This window comes from Taudactylus pleione, unplaced genomic scaffold (genome assembly GCF_031769625.1).
Source record: "Taudactylus pleione unplaced genomic scaffold, aTauple2 ptg000454l, whole genome shotgun sequence".
Taxonomy (NCBI): domain Eukaryota; kingdom Metazoa; phylum Chordata; class Amphibia; order Anura; family Myobatrachidae; genus Taudactylus; species Taudactylus pleione.
Genome location: NW_028284856.1, coordinates 8503502 through 8527032, shown reverse-complemented (window position 1 = coordinate 8527032; position 23531 = coordinate 8503502). Strand labels below are relative to the sequence as shown.

General features: G+C 47.4%; 1 protein-coding gene across 1 annotated transcript in view; it reads right to left on the bottom strand.

Annotated features, from left to right (window-relative positions):
- The window catches only part of LONP1 (lon peptidase 1, mitochondrial), a 47412-nt gene that overhangs the window by 5766 nt on the left and 18115 nt on the right, over positions 1–23531 (bottom strand). Inside the window, exons 8-15 of the mRNA XM_088448362.1 lie at positions 18864–19084; positions 18031–18169; positions 15157–15335; positions 13878–13965; positions 6947–7069; positions 4961–5077; positions 4608–4748; positions 4312–4477 (exon numbers count right to left, since the gene is read on the bottom strand). Of these exons, the coding sequence (XP_088304488.1) occupies positions 4312–4477; positions 4608–4748; positions 4961–5077; positions 6947–7069; positions 13878–13965; positions 15157–15335; positions 18031–18169; positions 18864–19084 (1174 nt within the window). The remainder of the gene's footprint in view (positions 1–4311; positions 4478–4607; positions 4749–4960; positions 5078–6946; positions 7070–13877; positions 13966–15156; positions 15336–18030; positions 18170–18863; positions 19085–23531) is intronic.

Sequence of the window (23531 nt, the reverse complement as noted above, 5' to 3'; positions counted from 1 at the left end):
AAGACGTCCTGGTGTAAAGACCACTCTCCCGGTTCCTCCTTGCTGGTTTAAATAGGCCACCGTGGTGGCGTTGTCCGACGGGACCTGCACAGGGTGACCCTGGAGAACCGGCTGTGCCCGCTGGAGAGCTCTTGACACCGCATGGAGCTCCAATATGTTTATTGGAAGCTCCACTACCGCCCGAGTCCACCTGCCCTGAAACAAGTGTGGACCTGTGACAGCTCCCCAGCACCGGAGACTGGCGTCCGTTGTTAACAGGACCCAGTTCGCCGTCCAGAACGGGCGACCCTTGTTGAGGTGGGTCGTCTGCAAACACCAGGTTAGAGACAGGCGAACATCCGGAGTGAGCCCCATCGTCTGGGACTTGAGACACTGAGGCAATCCATTCCATCTGGACCGGATCAATAGCAGAAGAGGTTTGGAGTGAAATTGGGCGTACTCCACCATGTCGAATACCGACACCATTGAGCCCAATAACCTCTTTGCCAAGTGTAGCGACACTCGACGACACTGCAGACAACTGCGCACCCTCAACTACAAAGCAAGGATCTTTTCCTCCGTCACAAAGATCCACTGCTGCCTGGAGTCCAATAAGGCCCCGAGGTGCAGGATCCTCTGAGACGGGGTGAGAGTGGACCTCTGCCAGTTTGTCAACCAGCCATGACGTTGCAGTACCGCAATCGTCAGATCCAGATGGTGTAAAAGAAGGTCTGGAGACTCCGCTATCAACAGGAGGTCGTCCAGATAAGGCAACAGTCGGACTCCCTGCGTCCGCAGGAGAGCCGCCATGACCTTGGTGAATACCCGTGGAGCAGTCACCAGGCCAAAAGGCAGTGCCCGGAATTGGAAATGTTCGTTGCAGATTGCCAATCTGAGGAACTGCTGATGGCGCAAAAGAATAGGGACATGCAGGTAAGCGTCCTGGATGTCCAATGACACCATGTAGTCCCCAGGTTCCAGTGCCAGAATAATGGACCGCAGGGTCTCCATCCGAAACAGAGGCACCCTCAAGGACTTGTTGAGGGCCTTTAGGTTTAGTATTGAACGGTAAGACCCATTGGGTTTCTGCACCAAAAATTGAATGGAATAGCACCCAGGCCCCTCTGGGAAATTGGAACATGCACTGAAACTCCGGCCCGGAGCATAATGTGCAAGACCTTCCGCAGTTCCGAGGCTTTGCTCTGGTCTAGCGGAAGGCCTTTCCCGAAAGGAAGGGCATACCCGTGAGAGACCACCTCCTGAACCCAAGTGTCTGTCGTAGTCCTCGACCAGCACTGGGCGAACTGAAGCAGGCGCCCCCCACTTTGGGGTCCCCCAAAAGGAGGCCTGGACCGTCAGGCCGCAGGTTTATCTGACCTAGGAGCCGGACGTCTGGTACTCCAGACCTGTTTCTTGGGCTTGGACAATTTCTTGGTCCCAGCCTGCCATGGAAAGAACTGTACTTTAGGCCTACCTTGGGCCCTGTGAGGCCGAAAGGACGACCCACCAGCACTAGAAGGAATCGTAGCAGACGGAAGACATGCAGATTTTGCTGCTGCCAACGTAACTACAATTTTGTCCAGATCTGGACCAATTAGTACCTGTCCAGACCTTCTAATCCCTTTATGGAATCCGCGTCCGCTTTCCAAGAACGCAACCATAAGGTGCGACGAGCAGCCACGGCTGCAGAGGAGATCCTAGAGGTGAGCATACAAATATCTAAGGCCGCTTCATTAATGTAAGTGGCCGAGATTGCCCACCAACTCGGTCTGTTCAGCCGAACAGTCAGAGTCCAAAGACGCCTCCAAATTATCCGCCCAGCGCTCCATAGCTCTGGCTACCCAACACACGGCCAGAGCCGGTCTGGATGCTTCCCTGGAATGGAATAAACGGATTTGAGGCAGATCTCCACCTTGCGGTCAGTGACATCCTTCAAGGATGACATCGAAGGCATAGGCAACATGGCACTTTTGACTAGGCGTGTGACATGTGAATCCACTTGCGTAGGGGATTTCCGCTTCGAAAAATAATTGACTGCAAACGGATAAGCCACGGCTAAGCGCCTCTGGGGCTGAAACCGTTTACCTGGATTTTTCCACGCCTCCTCTAAATGATCCACTAATTGATCAGAAAGAGGGAACACCGTAGCCTCACCCTTAATATCCTTAAAAAGGCATATATGAATGTGGCCACCAAAGGATCAATATCCTCAATAACTAAAGCCGAGCGGACCGCTCGAATAAGCCAGGGATATACACCTTGGACTTCGCGTCCGGCTCTTTGCTACGGAGAGGTTCTTGGTCAGATAGATCCAGAATCTCCCCATCATCTGACGTCTCATCGTCATCCCCATAAGGAGCAGATAAAGACGCCACCGGCCGTTATGAGGCCGCAACACAGACTCCCCCTGTAAAACATCGGACAAATGCTGAACCGATGTAGTTAGAGTATTAACCCACGCAGGCTCCGGAGAAACCTGGGAAGGGACAGGGAGACTGTGGGGTACCATCAATTGTCTCGGGAACTCCCGCATGGTTGACGACACCACTGACTGCTGGGACAAACCCGTCTGGGTAAACGCAGGTGGCGGAGCTAGCTGGTCCACAAGGGTTGTAAGCGCCTTAGCGAAACAAGCCCAGGGAGGTTCCTGTACCGGGACCGTGACCATAATCGGCCGTGACAGTGCCAGGCACTGGGGACATAACCCCTCCGCGTTACCCTCTCCCTCCGCTATTGGTACCTTACATTTAGTACACATGAGCTGGAGAGGAAAGTCAGTCTCAGACATGATGGTAAGTATGTGACACTCACACCTATACGTATTGGTATAGTGTGAATAACACCCTGCACACCGCGCACCGCAAGGGCTTTGAGCAGAGCAAGATCAGGGACAGTAATATAGCTGACAGTAGAAAGTGAAAAGTACAGACAGCAGGCTAGCAGATTAGTCACATACAATGCAGAAGAAACAAATCCCTGCACTATTAGCGCTGGTTCTCAACTACTCAGATCCTCAGGCTGGTAGGACTCAGCGCTGCATACACTGACCTGTAACAAACAGAGGAGAGGTATGCTGGGGGACACAGACCGCAATGCCACCGCTCACAGGCTTCCAGCAGCGTTCACCATGCTTTAAAGATGGCCACCGAGGAGCAGAGGATGAAGGAGGCCGGCCTGGGGAGGACAGCTGACACACTGTGGCCAATCAGGCAGAGCAGAGAGGCTGTGTGCAGCAGGGGAGGCGCCGGCTGTGAGACAGGGAAAGCGCGCTCCCCTGGCATGCATTTAAGCCCTGGGACGCCGCAGCGCATGCCGCTCAGCAGCGGCCCGCTGTCCCAGGGGGTAGTGAAAGCGCAGGTTGGTCGCCTGGCTCCACGCTGCAGCCAGTCCCCAGGGAGCCCCCTGCCTGGGGACTCAGGACCATGTGACCAGCGGGGACCCACCGCGGGACCCCGCTGCTTACCTGCTATCCCCTTGGATCCGGCCATGGTCCAAAACATCTGGGGACACCGCTAGCCGTGACCCCAGATGTCTACCAGCATCCCCGGATCAGTACCAGCGTTCTGGTACCGGCGGGGTGTAGGGGAGACGGCATGGACGTCAGTACTGACTGTCCATGCTGTACTCCCAGATGTGCAGCCAGCGCTGCCTTTAAAAGAAACTTCAGGGGCTCTTCACAGCCCCCTCTGCACAGTGCCTCCGACTCCGGCCAGGCACCGACGAAACTGAGATGCCTTGGCCCGGGGGCGGGGTATAGGAGAGGGACCCAGATGCATCCTGGGAGGCTGAAAACTTTAACTCTGTGGTGCCTGAAGACTGACGTCATCACCTATACCCCAAGGTATCCTGTGGATACCCTATGGACCCTGAAGTAGAAAGGTCTAAAGGAAATTCAAACTTGATACTGTAACTGCTTTTTTACAGCTGGTCAGAGTGCTGGTCGTAAGTCCGAACGGTTGTTAAACGAGTAGGTTGTTAAGTGAGGAATGTCTGTAGTTCCCTGTATTTCAGAAGGAGAAAGTCACCAGTGGAAGCAGTATTTAGGAAGTAGGGAATTGATCTGCAGCCTGTAAATGGTAGATAAACGGTGTATTTGTGAAGCACCACAGCTTTCTCTAGAACCAGCAGAGAAAGCACACCCAGTTATTATAAATGGTGAAGGCCAACTACAGTTGCCAACAGATCACAGTTTTAAGATTTATGCAGGGACTGGTTCATACTTTGTGTCTATGACTGACAACCATACACTACTGGCATACATTTCAATTCCTTATTGCCAAATGGCGAAGCTATACAAATACATATGATCAGAACAGCCTTTTGGCTTCTCACCCATAGCAGTCCAAGCTAAGCCCATCACCACACCAGGTGGGGTGACATCATACATCCTGTCCACAGTGAAGATTGGCTTTCCAACAAAGTCCTGCAGGTTGGATGGGGTCACTTCCACATACTGGGTATCTCCATTAACAATTTTGTAGGCAGACTTGCGTAGAACCTTGACAAAAGGGAAGATTGGTTCTTTATATAACCTGCCTATACAGTACCTGCTTCTTGCATCATTTTCCACTTATGCCTAATTACACTTTTACCCTATTAATATCATTCCAACTTCTTATGTCACCCACCTTTTCCACTTGCTTCTGCAAGTTCCGCACTCCACTCTCCCTGCAATACTGTTTTATGAGCACAGTGAGGGCCTCCGATGTGATGCGAGTCTTTCCTTCATCTAACCCACACATAGTAAGAGCCTGTGGTACTAGATACCTCTGCAAATAAACAGACACAAGATTTGCCATGCAGATCTCAGGGTTTCCCAGTGTTGTAGGATGGATAAAATGTTTCCTAATACCAACTTTTTTAGAGACATTTTCCTGTCCCTTCTTAATAGCAAAACACACTTTAGGGACCATAGATAAAATAAACATTTAGAAATTAACTTCAGAAGTAGTAATAATAAAGGGATCAAAAAAAGCTTCACCTCAGCTATGGCCAATTTCTCCTGGGCCACATATCCAGAAATATTGATCATCTCCATACGATCCCTCAGAGGCTCTGGAATGGTCTCTGTTACATTGGCAGTGCAGATGAAGAGGACCTGAAGGAGATGGATGGAGTTAAAGAACTTAGTAGAGCAACCATGGTAGGACAATAGTAGCTGACTAATCAGTATCACCTTTAATCAGTCATATATGCAATTGCTTTAGAAACTAATCATGCTGAAAACTGGTTCGGTATGATTTACCGATGTTCAAATCCCGACAGCGGCTGCCCGGCAGGGGTGAAGATCCCGATCGTCCAAGGTAAGTATATCCTAACCCTATTCTACCCACTAACCCTAACCCTCCCTTAGGGGTGCCTAACCCTAATCCCCCCTACCCCGCCGCCTAAACCCAAGTCCCCCAGGGGGGTGCCTAACCTTAACCCTCCCTTCTCCTAGCCTAACTAAGTCCCCCTGGGAAACCTAAACCTAACCCTCCCCACCCCCCACCCCCAAGCCACGGCTGTCCTTCGATCGGTAAGCCGGGCGTCGGGATTTCGACGCCTGTCATTTAACCCTTGCCGGGATTAGACAGTCGGGAAATGTGCCCACCCCTGTTCCCAGGGACTTCTCTACTGCGCATGCGCGGGTCTCAGAAAATGTGCCTGCCTCTATTCACAGGGACATCTCTACTGCGCATGCGCAAGTCACTGGGAAATGTCCACTGCCATTTTCCCTGCGATTTTTACTGCTCTTTATAGCGCAGCACTCTGGAGACAGCGGAAAGGTAAGTACAACCATATATGGGTGCAGGGTGTGTGGTGTGGTCCCCCCTGGACCCAGAGGCCCGAGTGCACCGCACACTCTGCCCCCATTATAGATATGCCATAAAATCCCCTGGCTGCATAACCAAAATGATTCAAAGAGACAAAACTTAAAAATACACAAATTAAAATAAATCTCACAATCCTGACTACCTCCAAACTGAGCAGCAATTTATTACAACTAGAAGGTTTTAGAGAACGAATGGTTTGGTCCGAAAAAATGGTATTAGCTTAGAATTTGAGGAGAGAGGGTTAGCATACCGACCAACAAGTGTCGGTATGTTAACCGGGTCGGGATCCTGGCATCAGGATTCTGACCGTCAGGATCCCGACTGTCGGTATTTCATACCAATTCCGACAGGAGGACATGCAGACAAGATCTGTGTGCCCTCCAAATGGGTACATTTGTATAAAATGCTTTTCAGGCGCATTTTAGCTTCCCTAAATAATAATATTAATTTAATAAAAAACTATACAAAGTGTGGCATGTCAGTGGCCCTAACCTTCTGGAGATTAAAAAGAGGAAAGGAGAAGCCTCTTTCTCATGTGAGTATGAGTGTGCTGCTTAAGTGTTAGTCTGTGTTCCTCCTGGATAAAAGGACAAATGATAAAAGGAAGAACTTCCACAGCTTTAAAAATATATGCTGCATATGATCACAATTATCTAATGATGTAATGGCAATCGTGTCACAAAACTCCCTTGGTGCTCAAGGCAACACAAACACACATTCAAAATGCAAACAATACAAAATGCATTGATATGAAGCAATGCTATTTTCCAGCAAAAAGAAAAACAGGAAAAAACATGGTGCACTTTTATTTAACAAAATTCTATATTAAATCAAACATCAAAGATCTCAAATCTGGCACTATTTTTTTTACTGTGGGGCCTGACAATAAAAGGATAAGAACTTTCACTGTATACAATGTCAATTCTGGTCTCAAAAGTGTCTTACATATAAATGCTGACATGATCTACAGAAATAATATACATCACCTGCAATTAACCAGCCAAAACGTATTCATGATGATGGCAGAATTCTTTATACTTTTTGGACTGTTTTAATAGATTTAGTTAGGACCCCAATATCTGGAAAACCAAGTCACAACCATTCTGCAAAAGGTATCATACCAGTACACATTTAGGCTGCAAACATCTTACCTTAGATAAGTCTACAGGTACATCCAAATAATGGTCCAGGAAGTAAGAGTTCTGCTCTGGATCCAGGAGTTCTAGGAGAGCAGAAGATGGGTCGCCTTGATACCCACGCCCGAGTTTGTCCACCTGTCAGCCAGAGAGACACTTATGTATATATCATTCACAAGTCAGGTCATGTACAGCTGGATTGCAAACTAAATATTGTGTAGGTTGTTGAAAATGACAATTGGCTCTGCAATATTGAACTACTGATTCATATACATATTTTAAGTAGAACAAAATGCTAAGAATAAAAGCATGTATAGTCAAATCCAGAATGAACATCCCTTCTATTTAGACTCAACCCCACCCCCAATATAACCATGAGTAGAACAAACAGATAGACACAAAAACATTCATTCAGACAGGACCATGTATAAATGCTACAACAGGGAAGTAAAAGGTTTTAACGGTCATATAATAAGGAAGGAGAAATTTTGATGAAATAGAAAGCGATCACAGTTACCAATAAAATCATATCTATACAATAGTTAGATGCTCCTCTATATCCACAAATAGTCACTTAATGCAACTTCCTGTGTATCCCTCCTTTCACATATTGTGTCTGTGATGCAATGCGATTGTGTTTAAAACGAAGATCATATCACCAACTCCTCACTACACTGCAGCACGGTTGGTGTAATGGTTTGCGTTTCTGCCTCAGAGCACCAAGGTCTTGGGATCAATTATCACCACAGCCCTAACTGTGTGGAGTTGGTATATTCCCCCAGTACTTGCTTAGGTGGGCTTACTCTGTGCACTCCAAAAAATATATTGGTAGGTTAATTGGCTCCTGACAAAAAACAAGAGATATGGTAAGAACTTACCTTTGTTATCTCTGTTTCTACGAAGTCCATAGGGTCCACAGGGTTGACCTTGGGGTATAGCTTGGATCTGGATCCACGGGCACCATACAGTTAAAGCTTTAGCTCCCAGGATGCACTTGGGTCCTCCTCTATACCCCGCCCCCGAGCCACAGGCACCTCAGTTGGTAAGTAGCCTAGGCCGAAGGAGACTAAAACAGAGAGAAGGAAGACTGGAACACACAAGAAACCATACTCACAGAAATGGGAGACGGAAACACCGGTGACCAGCCACACAGCCCATTTGAAGCCAGGTGCGTCAGGGCGGGCGCCCTGTGGACCCTATGGACTTCGTAGAAACAGAGATAACAAAGGTAAGTTCTTACCATATCTCTTGTTTTCTACTTCAGGGTCCATAGGGGTCCACAGGGTTGACCTTGGGGATGTCCCAAAGCAGTTCAACCAAGGGCGGGGACGCTCCTGAGCAGAAAGGAGAATCCTGCGCCCGAAGGATGCATCCTGAGAGGCAAAGGTGTCAAACGCATAAAACCTCAAAAATGTCTGAATTGAAGACCAAGTGGCTGCCTTGCACAGCTGAACAGCGGAGGCACCACGTCTAGCAGCCCAAGAAGGGCCTACAGACCGAGTGGAATGAGCCTTAACCGAGGCTGGAACAGGCAAACGTTCCTGTATATAAGCCTCCCTAATAACAGAACAAAGCCAACGGGCTAAAGTTTGTTTGTTGGCAGGCCAACCCCTCTTATGGAAACCAAAGAGGATGAACAACGAATCGGACTTCCTAACAGAGGCCGTCCGTTCAACATAAATTCTGAGAGCTCGGACCACGTCCAGCGAAGCCTCGCCAGCCGTAAGACCCGGAGCCTGAAAAGCTGGCACCACAAGTTCCTGATCTATGTGGAACTTAGCAACCACTTTAGGCAAAAACGCAGGAAGGGGGGGGATACAGGAAAGTGCCCCCAACTCGGATACCCTCCTGGCCGAAGCAAGAGCCAGGAGAAACACAGTCTTAAGTGTTAACCACTTGAGGTCAACCGACTCAAGAGGCTCAAAAGGAGGTCCCTGCAGGACCCGAAGAACCACCGCCAAGTCCCACGGAGCCACTGGAGGCACAAAGGGAGGCTGGATCCTCAGAACACCTTGGAACAAAGTGTGAACGTCAGGCAGTGTGGCAATCCTTCGTTGGAACCACACTGACAGGGCCGATACATAAACTCTTAGGGAAGCAAGCCGTAAGCCCAGGTCAAGACCTGACTGCAGAAATGCCAAAATCCTAGAAAACTCTGAACACCCGAGGGTCATAGCTTCTAGACTCGCACCACTGAAAGTAAGTGTGCCACACTCTGTGGTAAATCCGTGCAGAAGCAGATTTACGTGCCCTAAGCATGGTACTGTTGACAGAGCTTGAAAAGCCCCGGGACCTTAAGACGGCTGTCTCAAGAGCCACGCCGTCAAAGACAGTCGACCCAGATCCGGGTAAAGGCAGGGACCCTGAGACAGCAGATCCCGACGTTGAGGCAGAAGGTACGGAGCGTCTACAGACAGGCCCCTGAGATCGGAGTACCAAGGACGACTGGGCCAAGCTGGAGCCACCAGCAGAAACGTGCCTCCGTCCTGTTAGATCTTTCTGAGTACCCGAGGGAGCAGGGAGATTGGAGGAAACAGATACGCTAGGTGAAACGACCATTTCACTGACAACGCATCCACTAGGCTTGCGCCTGCGTCCCTTGTCCTTGAGCCATATATGGGCAACTTGTAATTGTGACGAGAGGCCATCAGGTCCAATTCCGGCAGTCCCCACCTGTCCACGAGAAGTTGAAACACCTCTGGGTGAAGCGACCATTCCCCGGGATGCACGTCGTGACGGCTGAGGAAGTCTGCCTCCCAATTGAGGACTCCCGGGACGAAGACTGCCGATATTGCTGGAAGGTGGCACTCCGCCCAAGTCAGGATTTGGGACACTTCCAACATCGCAGCTCGACTGCGAGTTCCTCCCTGGTGATTTATGTATGCCACCGTGGTGGCGTTGTCTGATTGCACCTGAACTGCTCTTCCGAGAAGAACGGTGCCTGACGCCAGAAGAGCACGGTACACTGCCCGTAGCTCTAGAATGTTTATGGGAAGGACGGCCGCCTCCGGCCGACCAACGGCCCTGAAGAGATAACGAGCCGGTCACTGCCCCTCAACCCCGGAGACTGGCATCTGTCGTGAGCAGAACCCAGTCCGGAATCCAAAAGGGGCGACCCTGGCTGAGATGAGCTGACTGCAGCCACCACGCCAAGGACCGGCGCACTTCCGGGGACAATACCAGTATCTGGGATCGTATCCGGCGGGACAACCCGTTCCATTCCACAAGAATCTGCCCCTGCAGGGGTCTGGAATGGAACTGGGCGAACTCCACCATGTCGAATGCCGACACCATGGACCCCAGGACTCATTGCCGAATGTATTGACACCCTGCCACTGCTTAGGCAACCGTGTATCCTCAGTTGTAGGGAGGATACCTTTTCCAGAGTCAAGAAAATCCTTTGTTGACTGGAGTCCAGAAGTGCTCCCAGATGGACCATCCGATGAGATGGGATCAGAGACGACTTCTTCCAATTTATTAACCACCCATGTGCTTGAAGACAAGCAATTGTCAGGTGGAGATGATGAAGAAGCACCTCCGGGGAGCTCGCCAGCAGCAGCAGATCGTCCAGGTACGGCAGCAGCCGTATACCCTGACCCCGAAGGTGGGCAGCCATGACTGCCATCACCTTGGTGAAAACCCTCGGAGCCGTGGAAAGAACGAAAGGCAACGCCCGAAATTGGTAGTGATGGTTTAGGATAGCAAACCTCAGGTACCGCTGATATGCCGGTGCCACGGGCACATGGAGATAGGCGTCCTGGATATCGAGGGAGACCATGAAGTCCCCCGGTTCCATCGCCAGGATGATGGACCGCAATGTTTCCATCCTGAAATTGGGAACTCTGAGGTACTTGTTCAGAGACCTTAAACTCAGAATAGGGCGAATAGACCCATTGGGTCTCTGCACCAGAAACAGAGATGCGAAGCTTTGGACTCGTCCAGCGAAGGACTCGTGCAAAAAAATTGGTGGGGCGGCCTGCACCGAAACGACAGGGCGTACCCTTGAGAGACTACTTCTCGAACCCAAGCATCCGTGGTGGTACTGAACCAACACTGGGCGAATCTGAGAAGTCGGCCTCCCACTCTGGGGTCCCCCAGGGAGAGGCCCGTCCCGTCAGGCAGCAGGTTTATCCTCCTGTTTGGAAGAGGGGCGCCAAGCATTCCATATGCTTCTTGGGTTTGGATGAGGCTTTGGTCGCTGAATGTCTCGGGAAGGACTGGCCCTTGGCCTTACCCTGAACCCGAAAGGACCGAACGGCAGTGCTCCTCACCCTAGCCGGCGCAGAAGCCGAAGGGAGGAAAGCCGACTTGGACTTAGCCAAGGTATCCACTATTTTGTCCAAATCTGGACCAAATAGCAAATTTCCATTAAAGGGGAGAGCCTCCAGACCCTTTTTAGAGTCCGCATCAGCCCTCCAGGACCGCAGCCACAAGGATGTCCGAGCAGACACAGCCGCAGCTGTTAACATGGTTAACATGCTTGCGTCCAATATAGGAATCGGCATCCCTCATTTGTGCCACTAATGCTCTCTGAACATCCGGAACACCGTCCGTAAGAGAATCCTCCAAGGCTTTGGCCCAGTTCTCAATGGCTTTAGCCACACAGGAAATGGCCATGGACGGGCGCGCCACCGCTCCGGAGAGCGACTTCAAACAAATCTCCACTTTCCTGTCCGTTGAATCCTTTAAAGAGGAAATAGACGGCAATGGTAGCATAGCGGTTTTAACCAAGCGAGTGACATGTGAATCCACCGCCGGTGGAGTCTCCCATTTCCTGCAATGATCCTCAGGAAAGGGATAATGAGAAGCCAACCCTTTCTGCGGTTGGAATCTCATTGCTGGGTAATTGCCAGGCCGCCGCCATATGATCCGCCAACTGATCGGACAGAGGGAACACATTAGAAGTAACCTTTGCTTTCTTGAAGTCAGGAAACTTCGACTTAGGGACCGGTGCCTCCTCTTCTATATTGAGAATAGCCCGCACCGCCCTAACTAATGCTGGAACATTAATGGAGGACCTAGGCTCAACCTCCTGTCCCACAGCATCCAAATCAGAATCCTCATGGACCTCTCCATCATCTGAAGAGGGATCCGATTCTGATACCTGCGCAGTGAGTAAACTCACAACAGGCCACTTAGTCGCCTTCTGTGGCACATCACCCTGCAAAAATTACTGAAAAGCCGGAGGATGAAGCCGCCAAACTCTGTACCGAGTTGGAGAGAACATCCACCCAAGGCGGAAGAGAAGACTGAGGGAAGCCCTGAAAAGGCACTACAGACTGTTGTGATACAGGGGGAAGCTGGACATACACAGGCAGCCCCGAATACTGTCTCACAGTCTGGGCCCCGGAGGGAGACCGCAATACCTGCGGAATATCCGGGGAATGGGAGATAGAGTGCTGGGACAATGCCCCAGAAGGGGTCACTGTAGGGATCGAAATCTGCAATAGATGTCAGCACTTGTGAAAACATCGCCCAAGGGGGGTCCTGCTGCATAGGGGGTATAGAGGGGCCTGGTGCCAGCTGGCACTGCCCGCAAAGACCATCCTGAGATAAATCCTCCCATTAACACCAGCAGAACAGCGTCTGCAGGAAAGCAACACAGGAGCCCCGGAGTGCTCAGTCTCCTCATCAGACATGATACAGTAATTATACAATAAATACTTATCAGCAGAGGACATACGGTGTTAACACCCTCGCACTCACCAGCATGCAACACAAACAGGCCCAAAAATATGGTACTGTGTAGCACACAACAGTATGTGACTGACCTCACAAATACATGATTTATAAAAGTGAGGTTAATAGAAAAAAAAGCCCCTTCCCCACACACCTTTGGGCTGTAGGAGAAGCAAAGGGATAGATATAAGCTGACAGCAAGTAGAAAATGAGTACAGACAGCAACAATGCAGGAAGATTGTACTTACTGCACCAATCGCTGCCCTCAACCACCCAGATTCAGTGTCTGGGGGGAGTTATAGCGCTGTGTACACTGTCCTTTAGGTAGGGGAGAGGTACACAGGGGGACCTGACCATGCACCTGCCTGGGAGCCTGCGTTATAGCCAGAGAGCTCTGAGGAGGAGTGGCCAGCAGAGGAGCAGCTCAGCGACGCCAGTACACGTGAGAAAAGGCGCGCTGAGCTGAGGAGCCGCTAAACCAGGGAAGGCTGCCTCCCCTGGCTAGTATTTAACCCCAGGGATGCCGGTTCCCCTCCGGAACTTATATCCTGGTGGTCCAGCGGAGCGCGGGGTATGCCTGCATGAGGGGGAGCCCGCCGCCGCTACTAGCGGCGCCGGTCTGTACCCAGAGACCGGCGGCAACTGACTGCATTTACCCCGGCGAGCGGCGCTAAGAGCGCTGCTCGCGGCTTACCTGTTCCCCGTAGAGTCCGGCAGCAGTCAGAGGGAGGTCCCGGAGCCATGCTAGGACTAACTCCGGGGTCCCGCTGCGATCGCCAGATCAGTACTGGCGTCGCAGCGCCAGCGGGGTGTTGAAGCGGCAGCATGGACGTCCAGAAGGACAGTCCTATGCTGCTGCATTAAGTGTAAAACAAGAGAAAAAATAAAAAACACTTCTTCTGTAAAAATAAAGCTTAGGGGCTGCTCCTGCAGCCCCACTGCACAGTGCAACCGACTTCGGCCGGCACCAAACTGAAACTGAGGTGCCTGTGGCTCGGGGGCGGGGTATAGAGGAGGACCCAAGTGCATCCTGGGAGCTCAAGCTTTAACTGTATGGTGCCCGTGGATCCAGATCCAAGCTATACCCCAAGGTCAACCCTGTGGACCCCCTATGGACCCTGAAGTAGAAATGAACCTTAGTGTGTGTACATGTGGTAGGGAATATAAATAGTAAGCACCACTAGGACAGGGACTTAAGTGAATGGGGCTGCGGTATATGTATGCTCTATATAAATAAGTTAATAAATAATTGTAAGAGATCACAAACCTCATCAATAAGAACAAGAGGATTCTCGGTCTTTGTCTTCTTCAGGCATTGAATGATTTTTCCGGGCATGGCGCCAACATATGTCCTCCTGCAGAAGGAATGAGAGGCACCAGTGCAATGGTTACTGTACGTGGTTATTCTATATACACATGATCTGAACATTAATGTCCACAGGTCGAGGTTATCATGGAATATCAATTATTGCGATTTCAAGATCCTACTGCAAATGTTGACTGCATGGTGAAGAAAATTAATGTAAGAACTGTACTCTTAGCTGGCAGACCATACAATGTGTATACAACCAGAGATGTGTTGCAGTAACAATTTTAATTACCCGCATCTCACAGAAGAATTTTATTTTAGCTAAACTATATAAGAAAAGAAATAGTAAAATGCCTGGGTAGAGTGGTCAAGAGAAAGTTAAACCAATGTTCTATTTTATTGTATTAATGGTGAAAGTAACATGAAATGGAGAGGAAACTGAGTAAGAGAAGCGGAGCACACACATATACAGGTACCCAATCCATGAAGAGCAGAAACCAACACACATTAATACAATGACTTTGTCCTGTGACCTCTATCCTGAGCACACACTGCCTGCTCCCATCACTCTTGATGCAATGTAAGCTATGAATAACCAGCAAAGGGGTTGTGCAGAAGTAACATACCACTCAGAAAAGGATGTAGTTGAGATCCCGGAGGTCAGGATACCGGCGCTCAGAATGCCGGTGCCAGCATCAAGACGGTGAATATTGAGGTTAGGGAGAGGGTTAGGGGCTAGACACCAGGGGGAAGGTGAGGCTGCTGCGCGCAAGGGTACTTACCATCAGATGTCGATATCCTAACCCTGTCGGGATGCCGGCATCGGGATTCTGACCGCTGACATCCCATACCCAACCCCTTAGAAGCAAGTAGACTGAGGTGCCCATGTAGGAGCCTAGTGGTGACCGTAACGATGGTCCTATAATTGGGGGCACACATACAACAAGGGCTTGCTTGGCAAAGTGGCACCAGTAAGAAAAGCCACTAACAGCTGGGTACAGATGGCAGGCAAAACTCATCTGTAAACACCTGACAGAATGGAAAGTAAGCCTGACTTGTTACAAGTTAACAAAAAAAAAAAAAAAAAGTATATTCCATCTTCATGAATAAGTTAAACGCAGAGAATTTAGCAATAATACACCTCATGAATTGAAGTAATTTCATATAAGAATGGATAGAAGCATTGGAGGTAACTGTTCGCAAAATGCCATCAGCCACTTCTACAAAATGTACTCACCTGTGACCCTTAATCTCAGCCACGTCAGTCATTCCACCCACACTGAACCTGAAGTACTCCCTGTTCAGGGCACGAGCAATAGAGCGGGCAATACTTGTTTTCCCCACTCCTGGTGGACCGAAGAAACAGAGAATCTTTCCCTGGGTACTTCCCCTGAGCTGGCTCACAGCTATAAACTCCTGTATAAGACATCACAGGTCGGATTATATATATGTCCAACAAGCACAGACATTTTACATAAGTATGTCCTTTAAAGCAACATTTCCGAATTTAGTTTTCTAAGTTTTACTTTTTCGCGTATGCAATCACTGGAAAAAGTAAATTAAAGGCTAAATGCACTTATGGATAGCTTTCTTTAAACTCTATTCAACGCGAATCATTTTCCCCCACAGTTTTAAAAAATGGGAGGCCGTTTGAACTGTAACAGCAGCAGGAAGCAGGATCTGAAAAGGCTGTCAGGCATATCAGCACAGCACACTGCAGGCCATAGGAAGCTCAGCTGCGTCTGTCAGGAGCCAGGACTTATGCTTCTGAGGAAGGACCACTTGGTCAGAAACATGTTAAGCTACAAGTTTTGGCTTCTATGGGCTGAAGGACTCCAGTGACCAGACTCTGGGTAGTGGGGTGTACCGGTTTGTGTGGACTTTGGTATCCGGAGCCATTATCCCACCACCCTAAAATGACATCTTGGGACTTCAGGAACCATCCGTCTGGGAGCTGTGTGCCACTGAGGAGTCACATATGCTTTATATGTCAACTTTGTTGTAAGTGCAATGTGTTACTATTAAATTCTTGTCTTAGAAAGGATTTCTGCACTATTGTCTTTTTACATGTCTTCCCTGATTAATGTTACTGCGAGGTACAAAGAGAAGGGAGGCACTGTCTTTCAGATTGCGGAGGAATGAAGGAAGAATACATCTAAATTACAACCAATTTATTATAAAGGGATTGTCCCAATCAAGATTACATTGAACAATCCTGTGCTGTGTTATTTGAAAGAGTATTTACGGTGACTATTTATTTTCCAGTAGTAGTGTGATTAACACAAAAGGTGTTTAATTAGACACTCTGGAACTTTTATCTTATACGCAAATATATTTACGGTTACGCTATGTTCTTAGTGTACTCACTATTTTATTTATCGTGTTTCATTTGAGTAACATTGGATGTTTTTACTCGGGTTGCACTGACTAAGCTGCACTTCCAGTTTATTTGCGCACATTTCCAGCTTTTTCTCTATTATACTGTTAAATATGCTTGAAAGGAGTTTGAGAGACCAATGATGCAAGCTAGCTAGGCAGTTCAACGACAAAATACACCTACAGCAGGTCTATTATAATTACAAAAAAAACAACAACGGCAGACTATTCCGATAAGATGTAGCCGTATAATCAGAGATTGCACCAGTGCTGCATATAATATTTCAACTTTCATTTAAGGAATTAATAACAGTTAAAGACAAAAAAACATTGTTGACATACACTGAAGTGCCAAAAAGTCATGGGATAGCAGTATGTAAAAGTAATGGTAGGTGGCGTCACTGTACTGTGACATCTTGGAAATGCCCAGACTTGCATCAGTTGTAATCTGGCATCGCGCGAGTCAGCTCGAACACCGGTTAGGCTGCTCATGGAAAGGCAACGTGAATTATCAGAATTTGAACTGGTCATGATAGTGGGTGCCCGACGGATGGGACATTCCATTTCCGAAATTGTGCAGACATTCAACTTTCCTCGCTCTATGGTGTAACATGTGCACCGGATATACCTCATGGAAGGCATTACAACCGACCGTGGACAAAGCAGTGGCTGACCACGGCTGCTTAGGGATCGTGACAAGCGGCGTCTGGCCAGAATTGTCCGTCGTAACAAAGAAGCGACACTTGCTCACACCACATCCAATGCAGAAGGTACCAGACACATATCCAGCAGGTCAGTGCAGCGTTCTTTAGCTTCCATGGGATATGGGAGCAAAAGACCCATCAGAGTTCCCCTGAGACAATGGACATAGTGTCTCACCTCGTGACGTTATTAATTGGACCCTGGAGAACTGGGATCATGTGGTGTGGTTTGATGAGTCATGGTTCCAGTTGTTTTGGGCTGAAAAGTAGGGCTTGGGTGTGGAGCATACCCCATGAGGCCATGGACCCCAGTTGTCAACAAGGCTGGTGGAGGTTCCATAAGTGTGTGGAATATGTTCACATGGCATAAGTTGGGTCCGCTGAACACACCTCAACATGTAACCGCAACATTGCAATGCTTGATGACCATTTGCAGCCCTTCATGGACTTCATGTATACCCAAAACGATGAAATATCACAGCAGGATAATGCACTGTGTCATCAGATACAAGTTCTCTAAAATTGGTTTAAGGAGATTTCTGGAGAATTCCAAAGAATGGTGTGGCCACCACATTCACCCGACATGAACCCAATCGCACATTTATGGGACATGGTGGAGAGGTCCATTTGCATCCAAGATCCTGCACCTATAAATAGTATGGAGCTGTGGGAAGCTATCCAGACGGCATGAGCCAACATCTCTCCAGAGGTCTTTCGTTCACTTGTGGAATCATTGCCACACCGAGTTGCTGCACTTCACCGGGCAAGAGGGGTCTTACATGACACTAAGCATCTATCCCATGACTTTTGGCACTGCAGTGTATTATAATATTGAAAATACACAGTATCTTAAATGAAGCTATATCGTATGCAATCTTTCTTGATCTAAATATAATTGTCCATGTGATATTTTGAACAAATATAGTAAAAAGTAAACTAACTATACCAGTTTATTGTAGAGTTATTAACTGAAATAGTTATTAAATTGTCATTAGTATATTTGCTTTATTATTATGGACTTTAACAATACATACAAGTATTCTCTTCTTGACATCCTCCATCCCATAGTGGTCTTCTTCCAAAACTTCCTCTGCTCTCTGCAGATCCAAGTTCTCTGGACTGTACTTGCCCCAGGGTATGGATGTTAGCCAGTCTAGATAATTTCTTGTAACACTGATAATAGAAAAGCAGTACTACAAGTAAGTAGCAGCTCATATTAATGTGAAGGTACCTTTATGTCATGACGCATTATTAAGCACTTGCTGAATGCTATACTGTATGTATATAAATATTCAAACATAACTTCAAGATTTTTGGAGTGCCTTTTTTTTTTTTACGTTTCCCTCCAGAATGTAAAAAGTGTACACTCGTTACTTGGCCTTTTTAACTGTATAGGATATTGGAAATCCCTGCAGGACTGTAAAATTAAATACAGTATACCAGAGACATGTCTGCCAGTAAGTAACATGCACAGACTAAAGCACTTCAGTGCCTATGAGAAAAGATAATGGGAGCAGAATGTGCATAAATGGCGGATGGTGGATGTTAAAACCAAGGCGAGTCTCAAAGACAAATTTTAGACCAAATGTCCACAAACTCTTGTGCACTCTATCCATGCCTGGCTGTTGCAGGGTTAATCTAGTATTGGAGGAAGTCTATTCTTAAAGTGCCCTTAAAGTTCTAAGTAAAGATTAACCCACCTAGAGGTACACGTGTTCCACTAACGGAATTTATATTTGACATTGCTCTTTTCTCAAAGAATACACCATACTATTAATCTCTCCCCATAGAACAAAGTTACAGCTACTCTAGAGTAAAACGCCAAACACAAACAAAGAAATAAAATAGCATTATAGATGTGTATCACCTGAATTCAGATGAATGGTTGTCAAGTAGTCCCAACTTGCCGAGCTCCTCATCAATAACATCCATAACATGCTTAGGGACTGTGAGCTCCTTTAAGCGCTCTCGGAACTTCTCCTCAATAGCCTCCTTGTCTTCTTTTTCCAGGCCGAGCTCCTTCTTTATGATCTTCAGCTGCTCTTGAAGCAGGTACTTCCTATGTGTCTGCTTGATCTTTTCCTCTACCTGCAAACCACCAGCCCCATTTCAAATATTAAAACATGCATTCCCTGGACAGACAGCTGAATGACAGTCACCATACGTGGCTGCTGACAAGTTATTCAGTACACCTGGAGGAACCTGGCCTTAGACCTAATGACTATTTGAAAGAAATTAATTTCCCTTGAAAACAAATAAAAAAAAACTGCTAGGCTCAGGAGTATGGCTGCCAGACCTCTGAGTGGTTGAAATGCCTCAAGGGGGCATGGGTGGCTGGGGAATGCAGCATACTGAGTGACCTGGCAACTAAAATTTGAGGAGCTCTGCGGTAAGCATATATTATAAAGGAATACTGAACTCCATTAGTTAAGTTTTTAAATTCAAAATATATCAGTATATTGACATTGTCTAGTGTTAACCTGACATGTCCCTGAGTATTTCCTCCCCACTGCACTAAAAAACAGGATTTTTGTACTTACCGATAAATCCCTTTCTCCGATTCCACAGGGGACACTGGAGTTCAAGACAGTGGGGTATAGACGGTGGTAGAGCAGAGCCTGGCACTTTAAATAATTCTGAAGTGTGACTGGCTCCTCCCCCTCTATGCCCCATCAGCCCCAGTTTTAAGAACTGAGCCCGAGAGGAGACGGTAGACAACAGGAAAATGAGGAGAAGGAGAAGACCACAGAACGGAACAATACCGACTGAAGGAGAACAGAGGAACCCACTGCAGGGAACACATGCAGTCACACAACTAGATAAGGACCCAACAAAACGGCAGGAACGCAGCGCTGGGCGGGCGTCCAGTGTCCCCTGTGGAATCGGAGAAAGGGATTTATCGGTAAGTACCAAAATCCTGTTTTCTCCTTCATCCACTAGGGGACACTGGAGTTCAAGACAGTGGGGACGTCCCAAAGCCAACCTCCCGGGTGGGAAGCGCGGAGAACCTGCCGACCTTTCGGCCAACCGAAACAGGGACAGCCCAAGACTGGAGGCATGTCGTAGAGCCAGGAGACAATCAGAGCTCCTTGCTGAACAGTCACAGACATTCCACAACTTACAGCGTAAATTCAATGGAATACGGCTAGAGAGTAGCCGCAGATGAGAAGCATCAGAACACCGTAAGCTCAGCCAAAAACAGACCAAGCAAGACCGCTGGGAGCAGAAAACCCCAACTAGAATCCATAGAATGGCAGTAACATGAGAACAAAACTCGAGAAAACCGTACCAGCGACAACTACAGGAAGCTGCAACAGTCTCAGACAGCAGAATCCCAGCACTGCGGGACATCAATCATATAGATAAAAGTATAATGATACCAATATACAGAGACGGAGCTGAACCCGTCCACAGACTCTTAACGAAGCAAACAAGGAGGCAAGAGTCACGACCTAAAAGTCGCCCTGAACCATTCTCGAGGTCCAACTATAACTACTAAAGGGTTGGTAACCAGTGGAAGGTTTAGACCATAGAAGTTGTCAACGAGTGGCGATCCCACTGGGCATGAGACAGATACGAGAGGATTGAGACTACAATTCCTTCCAGTGGGTCAGACGGCAGTACCACCCCTCCTGTCAAACAGCAGACAACTTCCTACATGATGGTAGAGTGTAATCAGTACCAACTACTGGCCTGAACATAGTATGAAAACACCCAGGATACCCTTAGCAGAAAAAGAGCACGGATGCCACCTCCACCCAGGGAGAGTTACCAATATAGGGAAGTATCCCATCCGCAAGGCTAAAGCACTAGGACAACTATGAAGGTACCGTTCAGGTACCTGTCAGTGTGCTGAATTTATCAACAGATACTGAACAGGAAACTAACCAGGCCCTCTGTATGGAACATAGAGACTGTCACACTTTATAGTAAAGATGTGCATTAGCCCATAGATGCGCTTCAGTCCATAAACCCAACAGATTCCAGTAGAATAGGGTCACAAATCTCAATGTTACAACTATGCACCTACACACCAGGAAAGCTCTAAAGTGTACAGCCAACTGATTTAAAAGAACTGAAGGCTGCTAGGACAGCAGCTAGGGTGCGCAAGAGAGAATAACAGCTATGTCAGGATGCATGAAAAGGAAGCATCTTCCGAGGCATTAGTGGGGTAAGCCCGCTTACCTGTGAGCGACCAGAAGCCCTCTGGACGCTATGTAGAATGTCACTGACCTTATTCATCTCACAGCAACCCACCACGACAGGTACAGAGAGTAGCCTCAGTGGGCAAAGATCAATGCTCTACAGCACGGACTTCAGTCTGGAGATGCTGCAGAAGAAAATACTGTAGAAACTAGCAAATTGTTAGTGGAGACAAGAAGGCCGTACAACAGGACGCTATACCTGAGCCTGTTCCATTAGGGATATGTATCCATATAGAGATTACACATACCCCAAAAACGGTCTGCTAGTGTATCCTTACATTAACACTTATAATGGTGAAGTGTGTATTACGCCCACAATCTGATACAACCCAGGCCAGACCCTGCCTATATCGGCGGGTGGCCCTAGGCCTCATGTAAATTAACTAAATAAGCCATGAGGATGGAATAGATCCAGGATTCTCTATGTACTGATAGGAAATGTACCCAAGGGACCATCAGATACCCATTTTATTGAGATATGCAACAAGACAATAATATAAAGTACCAGAATCGATGCTGGGAAAGGTACCTGTACATAGACATAGAATGCGTTAATTATCCCAAGTAAGAAGAGAGAGATTATATATATATATATATATATATATATATATATATATATGTAGTGATAACGCCAGTCAGGGCCAAAAACAGATTTCTCCAATTATTAGGAAAATTCATACAAGGAACGGGAATATATCAGTATATATACACATACACACACACATAAACATAGCTGCATGAAAAGACAAACTCTTTGAAAGGAAGAGTTAGTACCGACATAGTAAGTCATTTGTCAAACTCCTGCACCAGGAGATCAGCATGCTACATACATATACATATATACACACACACACACATATATATCCCACAATAGGAGATCAGCATGCTATATCTATATATACACACACTGCATTCCTATTGTCTTACAAGTTGGTTACTAAGTGCGCCCTAGAGTGTACTTGTAATTAATAGGTCCCCCGAAGTGGACGCCGTAGATATAGACTGATGGAAACAGGACTATAACCCGAGGCGGGTGTAAGTACATATCCTTATATACATGTGTGGACATACAGGAAGGCCCCAGGACATGTATAGAGTCCATACTAGAAGCAATGCCGTAGGAGCCTCTGACTATCCTATGTAAGCTGCAGAACATGACTCTAGTCTATAGAGCCACCATATAATATGTATGTATATAACAGACAGCTTCTGGTAAACCCTGGCAGCGTTCCAGACGTGGAATAATATGTACCTTAATGATTGTGGAAGTATAGGCATACCTACACATATCCATAATTATATACATATACACACACACCACCCAATCCCTAGGGAGAGATGGTGTAAGCGGAGTTATAGAACAAACTACCGGATCAGGAGAGTCCAGCCTCTCATCGCAGCATCCTCTTTAAATATGCTAGGTATCAGACATAAAACTGAGAAGAACATATCCTACCCCTGCTTTAATGGTAAGGATAAGAAGCAATATATATATACACACATATATATATATATATATATATACACATACATACATATATATACACACACAACATACATATATATATACACATACAAATCCCCACATGCCTACGCATACCTACATACAAGATTAGTAGGTGACGATATAATTTGAAAAATATAACAAGGGCAATAGTTAGAGCCATGGAAGGAACTGAGCCCCAGGTCTTAACGCCGGGTTTAGTATAAAATACAAGTATATACATACATGTGGCTTACCTCCACGCAGGGAGACTGCTCATGTGCCGCGTGTGGCCGTCATTCTGCTACGGCGTTGGGGCAGGAAATGTTAGCAACGTACTATCCCAGACTGATTGCGATCCTGGGACCCTTCCGTTACCGGTGTACTCGCCTTATCAGGTGTGCCCCAGATGATGGAAATCAAAAGATGACCTCAGTGATGCGAGACAGCAATGCCAACCACCACAACGGCCATATGTTACTACTTCGTGTTGTGTGTGCTGCCGAAGGGAATAAATAAGATATAAATCCATATAGATGCATACCTTCTAAGGTAAGCACCGAAGGCTGTTGAGATTTAACATATGTGCAGCCACATATATGCATGAGAACAGTACGGCTCATTCTTAAGGTGAGCCAATGTGAGGCATAAGCCTGAGGATGGGACGCACCCTTTTTGTAACCTTGAGTTAAAGATATTCAATAACCGTAATTTCTGGCAGCAGCCAGAACAGTGGCCCCGACTATGCATACCATACACATTTAGGCAGAGTGATCTCTGGCAGCTATAGATGCAAGAAACACACTGCATTATTCTGTTACACATCAAGCATATTTGCCCCAGATGT